The following is an 8,263-nucleotide window of genomic DNA, read 5'->3' as shown; positions in this document are numbered from 1 at the left end:
ATGCCTATCGCCTATCTATTTATGAGTCCGATAGAGTAAGTTGGGTAACTATTGGATCAATGTCCCAATCCTTTTTGATCTATTTTCATAGTTTTTAGGTCTCAAGTCCGTTGCAGAGTGTGGGGTCCATCACAGAAACCCAAAATAATTAAAATCTTTATTCACTTGCTTAAAAAGTCGGTGATCATCATCACCATAACAATAACAAACAGCTACGGTTTAAGTAGCTTAATCAAACTGACTGAGTAAACTTAAAGCCAAGGACCAAGGTACTCGTTTTCTGTTAACAACTGTAGGACCGACTGTAGGCTAACATTTTCTTGGTATGACACGCGAACTTCAAAAGCAAACCAACGACGGTTGAAGCCTCAACAAAACCACCCCAATTCCTCACCTGTCTCTGCTTCATACGTTTTGTACTATATAACCTCATATGGCAAAACAAAACGACGGAGTAACCGGATTCTGATTCTTTTGTTATAAACGAAACGACTTGTCGCTCAAGCTTTGACCGGTAGAGGGAAAAACAAATAAGAGAATGTGGCAGAATGGTTTTCCCGGAGAACGAGAACTGGAAAGCTCCGGTGGCCGGACGGTGTTGGTGGGTATAAAGTTGGACTCTCCGAGTAGAGAGTTGCTTACGTGGGCTTTGGTCAAAGTGGCTCAGCCTGGTGACTGTGTGATTGCTCTGCATGTTCTTGGCAAAAATGGTAAGAGAAATTTAAGAGAGAAGGAAATTATATATATACATATATATTTATATTTTTATTGGATTTTGGGTGTTTTGGGTTTTGTTCGGAGGCTGATTAAGTTTTGGTGTATCTGATGCTCTTTAGAGATTTTGGATCGAGATGGGAAGTCGACGCTTCTTTCGCTTGTCAAAGCGTTCGACTCTGTTCTTGCTGTCTATGAAGGTTTCTGCAACTTAAAACAGGTTAATATTTCACAACATAACACTCTTTTTAATTGGTTTCATTTGCTCCATTTTCTGATTCCATATCATGAATTTGTTTTATGGGACGGTGAGGTAAGTAAGACAGTAAATTTGGATCAGATATGTTTTTTTTTTCGCGCTTTTGCCTGAAGTTTTCCAGAAATAAAAAAAATTCAGACAATCGAAAACAAAACTTGTTCTTATACAGTCAGCTCATTGGAGTTTTTAGTTTCCAAGAAAGTTACAATATCCTACTCTTCTTTCTCTTTTTTTTTTTCTGTTACGAAGCCGAAAATTTAAAGTTGTGTTGTATAAACATACATTTGTTTATTTATTTTTCTTGTTGCAAAATTTACAGGTGGATCTTAAGCTGAAGATTTGCAGAGGGGCTTCAGTGAAGAAAATTTTAGTTCGAGAAGCAGAATCTTATTCTGCAAGTAGACTTATATTGGGAACTGCTCGGAACCACCATACAATCCGTTCTACTACTTCTGTAGCCAAGTACTGTGCCAAAAAGCTGGACAAGGATTGCGGGATTCTCGCTGTAAACAACGGGAAAATTGTCTTCAAAAGAGAAGGCTCATCAAGAAAAACCGGTGACGACCCAAAAGGTTTAGTGAACTCAATTCGTTCATACTTAATCGATTCCTCAATTGGGTAGGGCGGCAATTTTAGATGCGTGAATTTGTTTGCAGGAATAGAAGAAGATCAGCGGCGAAATGGTCTTCTGGGTGGGTTTCCCCGGACACTAAGCGACATCCCAAAAGGAGTAAATGACGATCCTTGCAATGACTGCTCTATTCCGGACTGTACGGAGAGCAATGTTGAAAAGAAGTGCTGCACAATCTGTACGCCAGTACCTTCGTTGTCGCATAAATCTTTTGACCAAACCGCTAAAGAGAGAGAAGCCTCTGCTAATGGCGGTGAAAAAGACGAGTCTTTGGCTTTAGTTCGGGTCCAGAAAGCAGAGCCTGCGCAAAGTTCAATCTCTTTAGTGTTCATAGAATTACCCGAAGCGAAACCCGGGTGGCCGCTACTTCGCTGCACCACCTTACCGGACCGCAGAGAACCGGAAAAGGCTATGGTGCGGCAGATCTCAGTGGTTCAGTGGGCAATGCAGCTCCCCAGTCGGCAAATTTCATCTCACGGCGAGTTTGGTCCGAGTGAAGATCAGTCTTCCAACCTGAATAGTGAAAGTGGAGCAATTGTTCCGGTGGATACAGAAACGACAACGACGAAGGCTTCACCGTCGTTTGAGAACAGCTCCGAAAGCTTACCCCGAGAGTTGGAGGGTCTCCATGAGAAGTACTCGTCCACATGTAGATTGTTCAATTACCAAGAACTCTTGTCAGCGACATCAAATTTTATGCCAGGTTCGTTACAAACGACAGACTATTTATTAATTTTCATCGCAGTTTTTGTTTAAGGCAAGGTTCTAAACCGTTTTTTACTTCTCCAAATTCCAGATTATTTGATCGGGAGAGGAGGAAGCAGTCAAGTGTACAGAGGCTCCCTTCCCGACGGTAAAGAACTCGCTGTGAAAATCTTAAAGCCATCAGAGGATGTAATTAAAGAGTTTGTGCTTGAAATAGAGATCATTAATACCTTAAACCACAACAACATTATTTCGCTTCTGGGGTTCTCTTTTGAGGTCAATAATCTTCTCTTAGTCTACGATTTCTTATCTAGAGGAAGCCTCGAAGAGAATCTTCATGGTATATAGTGTTAGCTACATTTGTTTATGTGTCTTGTGAAATTTTATATAAGTTACCAATTTTTTTAATCTTCTTACTTGTAATAAATAATATAGGGAAGAAGAAAGACTTGCATGCATTTGGTTGGAATGAGAGATATAAGGTGGCTTTGGGTGTGGCCGAGGCCTTGGATTACTTGCATAGCGGTTGTGCTCAACCTGTTATTCATAGAGATGTTAAATCGTCGAATATTCTATTATCTGATGATTTTGAGCCACAGGTAACCAGTGTTTGCCTTTGAGATCGTTGAAGTTTGATTACTACTACTTGTTATTTTTTGTTTGTACTGATCTGCTTTCTACATCGACTTTTCAGCTCTCTGATTTTGGACTTGCTAAGTGGGCTTCAACCTTATCAACGCATATAACTTGTACTGATGTTGCAGGAACCTTTGGGTATGTGAGATCTATCCATTTTAACTTCCTTATGTCAGTTTCCAAGTTGTATGTAGAAATGTTTTTTCTTTTTGTTTCAGAGGAAAGAACTTCTGATCTTATCATACACACTTTCTCTTTTTGCTGCAGTTACCTTGCTCCTGAATACTTCATGTATGGCAAAGTAAATAACAAGATTGATGTATATGCATTTGGGGTTGTACTCTTAGAACTTCTTTCAGGAAGAAAGCCTATAAGCAGTGGCTATCCAAAAGGCCAGGAGAGCCTAGTCATGTGGGTATGTGTTTCTCTCTTCTAAGGTGTCCCACTACTGAAAAAATGAACCTTTTAATGTTTTTTTCTAAATATTTTTTTTTAACTGTGGGGAATAATATTTTGTGCAGGCTAAGCCAATTCTGTATGGGGGGAAAGTTTCCCAGTTACTAGATCCATGCTTGGGCACTAATTATAACCAGGACCAGATGGAAAGAATGGTTTTAGCAGCTACTCTTTGCATTAAGCGAGCCCCACGAGCCAGGCCTCAAATGGGTCTTGTAAGTCATCTCACTTATTGCTCTTACCCCTTTATTTGCTATTATTCCATTAAATGTTTTCAATGAGCCTAGGCTGTCAGCTGTTTGGTGGCATGGAATAGCACATAAAAGTTATGAATCCAGATATGCAATGCAAACCCAACTTTAAAATACAAACAATAAACCTCATTAAAAGATATATACTTAGTGTAAAGTAACACTCGCATTTAATAATGTATACCCTTTTACTTCCTTGTCAAAAGATATAGCAGTACTTCAATTGTTGAAGAGTCTCAAGTCTTAACTCCCTATTAATATTTATCCTCTTGGAAACTAGACAATCTTTGAAATTGTAATCTAATTTTGATGATCACAGGTTGTAAAACTTCTTCAAGGTGATCCTGAGATAACTAAGTGGGCAAGGCTACAAGTTCTTGATGTGAAAGAAGCCGACATTGTGGACGAGGACGAAGCTTTTCCGCGTTCTAATCTGCAATCACATCTAAACCTTGCACTGCTTGATGTGGAGGATGACTCCCTCTCTATGAGCAGCATTGATCAAAGAGTGTCATTAGAGGACTACTTGCAAGGCCGGTGGAGCCGCTCATCAAGCTTTGACTAACTATAACCTTACATGCCAAATCCTAAAAACTTGTTATTCACCTTTGTGTGTGATTCTTTTGTATATTAGTTTAGGCGGAGAAAAAGAGACAAAAACAAATGTACAAAGAGGGTTTTTGGATGAGAGGCTGTTTGTGGGTGTTCCCTCCTCCTTCCCCTTTTACCACTCCACAAAACTAGTCCTTATTCGTGGCATTGTTTTTTTTATTTTTATTTTTTGTAATAATTTCTTGGTGTTGGGTTTAATTCCTTTGGTCCCCAATTAGAGCAAGAGTGACTAATAGTGTATTGTATGCTAAACAAAGACAACGAGTTTGTAATTCTTAGTAAGAACAAATAATATTTGAAAAAAAAGCTTATGTAAATCTCATTTCTCTATAATAAATGGCAATACTTGTCAAAATTCAAAAGTGGGCAATACATAGCAAGTGGTTGTGGTTTCTCCAAAATCCAACTTGGTAGTCATGGTCATTGGCATTGCTTTGCTTTCAAATAAAAAACCATTGTTCCCCCATGTTCTTCAACCATTGCCCATCACCGTCTCCTTTTTCAATCTTCACATGATGCATCATACTTTGTGCTAAATGTTCTCCCTCTTTTAAAGTCATCAAGTCAATACCTCAACAAAACAAAAAAAAAAAAGTTACAACCCCACAGTAGAGCCAGTCACTTCTCTTCTACTCAAAATCTTCAAGACCAAGTCAATAATCAAAGCAAATCCACTGGTTTTTTCCACACCCTAAAATCTTCACCTTCACTGCCACCTACTTGTAAGGAGATATACAATTATCACGAGTGTAATCTAAATTTGTGTAGTAATGCCAAAAATTAGCAGAGTGACAAATAAATGGTAATTAAGTAAACTTGGTGCAACCCACCCATAGTAACATATTTTCTCACATTCAATAGATATTAATTCTGGAAAATATGGTGAAAGGTGTAAAGTAGTAGTAAGATTAGATCAGATTATGTTAACTTTGTCCACAAGTAACTTTGTGTAGGGTTTTCTTGGACTGATTAAGCAAACGAGATTCTTAGTCAAGCAGTATTAATCAATTTGGTGTTGTTATACCCAAAAATTGAAGATCAATGACATGGCAATAGAGGTGACAAATGGCAGTACATGGTCCGTAAAAGACACATTAAATAGTCAATAAGTATATTGACTCCTCAGAGTTGTGATAAGGTGACCCGGTAGACTGACGAAGAATTTGGACTGCTTGAAAGATGTCATAACCAAGCCAAGTGCACCTTGGTCCGAGGAAAGCTAAGGAGAGTGCATCCTAGGAGGCTAAGGAGAATGCATCCTAGGAGAGCTAAGGAGAGTGCATCCTAGGAGAGTTAAGGAGAGTGAATCCTAGGAGAGCTAAGGAGAGTGCATCCGAGGAGAACTCAAGAGAGTGGTCCTAGGATACCCCAAGGATGTGGTCCTAGGAGACCCCAAGGATGAGGTCCGAGGAGGAGAGCCCAAGAGACATTGGTCCGAGGAGAACTCAAGAGAGTGGTTCTAGGAGACCCCAAGAGAGTGGTCCTAGGATACCCCAAGGATTTGGTCCGAGGAGAAACATGGCATGCTAGAGGAGAGTGCCATGTTAGAGGAGAGAAGTGCATGTTCTACCACCATGCATGTCCTACCACCATGCACGTCCGACCAACAAATGTTTGTCCTACCACCATGCACATGTCCGAACAGCACTTGCATGAGTGGTCAGTAGGAGAGGTGGATCAACTAGCTAGAAGAGGACTAAGTCAAGATTCCCAGAAACAGCTTCAACAAGATATGCGGGAATCTCTCATTCTTCCCACAAATGGGGGGTTTGTTACATTTTGAATTTTGAATGTTTCTTTGTAATTTTAATGTAATAAATATAATAAAATATCTCGATTCTAGGGGATACCGTATGTATGACCCTAAGCCTATAATAGAGGGCTTATGGGATGAGAGAGGGGCTTCTTCTGCTTCTTCTTTCTAGAGAGAGAAATTTGGGTCTGAGTATTCTAGAGAGAGAAAGTGCTGGCATTTGAGAGAATTCTTGTATTTTTGCAATCCGTACTGAAGAAACTCAGTTGGCTCAGTCCATCTGATCTTGAGTACGGATCTATAAATCACAACTCTAAGTGGATTAGGCTATTACCGACAATCGGGGCTGAACCACTATAAAATCTCTTGTGTTATTTATTTTTCTTGATTAAACCGTCTGTGTCGTTTAAATTCTCTTGAAGGCTTGTCGTTATTGACGTTCTCATGTCGTTGGCTAAAAACACAGTCAACAGGTGTCATAATCGAATACAAATAACTAGCCCTTCTCGTAACCCAAACGGATTATTAACTTCTGAATTGAAAAAGTATTTTTTTATTTTTATTTTTAGGACCAAAAAAAAAATCAAGAAAAACAGAACAAAACGCAAAACCCTACAAGACTTTTAAAGGTGAAGCGCAGTAGTCAAAAGCTATTGAGAAAAAGTAGTCCATACAATGCAAGATAACTACGCAAGCATCAACAAAGGTTCATAGGTTGAGTGACATGAGTGGGCCAAAAACGACAATAAATTATCAAACAACATCAACCTTAAAAACGCCAAAAATATTATTTGACGACATCAATTGGGAAGAAGAAGCAAACCTTAAAAAAATTAGACCAGAACGAAAAACGACAACATTCCTGGAACGATATCATCAAAAGTTTCGACATGCAGGTAGGGATGCACGGTGGATAGATTGGGCGAGTTTTGGGCAGTTTGTGAGGTTTTTTATTTGACAATTTTAGAAAAATACAACTCATACCTGTCCACACACTTCCAACAAGTGTGTGGTTTGAGATGTTATTTTATGAGCGAATTTATGCGGTTTTATGGACGGATTGAGTTGATTTAAGTTCAAAATTATGATAATTATAAAAAACAAAAAATTGTAGATTATAAAGTTTAAACTTCTACAATCTTTACTCATCGATATTATCATGGATAATAATTTGATAAAAATATTATCGTATCTCAAACTTGAATTTAAAACTTCACAAAAAAAATTATAATAATTATCTAAATTATACAAATTATAAATAGTATCAAACTCATCAATCCACACAATAATAATTTCAACAATTTGAGTTTTATTTTAAAAAGTTTCACTAATATTTAAATCATTAAGACAAGTAACATTACTTCATTTTTCATCTATTTTTCCAGTTTTTTTATACAATTCCTAAGTTACCATCATTAATCTCATAGCAACGAAAACTTTCATTAAAAAAAGTTAAATCTTTGGACTACTATAAATATATATGTATAAGTATAAAGAATAGAATGATCCACATCCCAAAATTCAATATCTCCTTCAAACAAATTAGAAGGGTCACAAAATTTATAATTTCCAATGAACCCTTTATGGGTTGTATTTTTAGGTTTAGATTATTACTAAAAATATATATATACAAAAAAAAGTAGGGGGTGCGGGTTGGACCCTCCTTATATTATTGCAATTCGTACCCAACCCAATTTCGGCAGGTTTTTTAATGGGCGGGTTCAAACCGAGCGAATTTTGATGGATTGGGCGGGTGGGGTGGATTAGCGGTTTTTTTTGTGCACTCCCTACATGCAAGTGCAATGTACAGACAAACAATGCAACCTTGAAAGTATGAGTTTAGGTGCAAAACGACATAATCATATATAAATGTTGGGGGATAAGGCTAATAACCATGGTTTTGTATTACAACTCAAAACAATAATCACAAGTAATCTAAATCTAATGAAAGATAATCACAAAGTACATAAACACAAATAAATGAGTGTAGAGTTGACATTTCTTGAAGAAGAATCTTCTAACATAAAATCATAAGTCTATGATTTTATGTGAACCACAAATGTTACAAGGCTTGACACAAATGAAGATTTTTTGTCCAAAAATATCTATTTCTAGCCTTCTCCTTGGAATTGCTTGAAGCTACAATAATGGAATGAGATTGGGATTCACAAGCTTTGATCCTTCATACAAGCCAAATGACCTGATTAGCAGGTCTAACACAATTTTAAGTACACAGTGTAACAGTC

At 37.7% G+C, this 8,263-nt stretch overlaps 1 protein-coding gene across 1 annotated transcript; it reads left to right on the top strand.

Annotated features, from left to right (window-relative positions):
• Positions 1–201: 201 nt before the first annotated feature.
• LOC133807442 (protein kinase STUNTED) lies at positions 202–4,581 on the top strand. The gene is made up of 10 exons (XM_062245779.1): positions 202–710; positions 837–934; positions 1,293–1,545; positions 1,630–2,307; positions 2,401–2,649; positions 2,745–2,908; positions 3,004–3,083; positions 3,213–3,360; positions 3,467–3,616; positions 3,972–4,581. The coding sequence occupies exons 1-10, from the start codon at positions 539–541 to the stop codon at positions 4,215–4,217; spliced, it is 2,238 nt and encodes a 745-aa protein (XP_062101763.1). The 5' UTR covers positions 202–538; the 3' UTR covers positions 4,218–4,581.
• The last annotated feature ends 3,682 nt before the right edge of the window (positions 4,582–8,263 follow it).

The sequence above is a fragment of the Humulus lupulus genome, chromosome X, assembly GCF_963169125.1.
Source record: "Humulus lupulus chromosome X, drHumLupu1.1, whole genome shotgun sequence".
NCBI lineage: Eukaryota > Viridiplantae > Streptophyta > Magnoliopsida > Rosales > Cannabaceae > Humulus > Humulus lupulus.
This window is presented reverse-complemented; position numbering and strand designations above follow the sequence as displayed.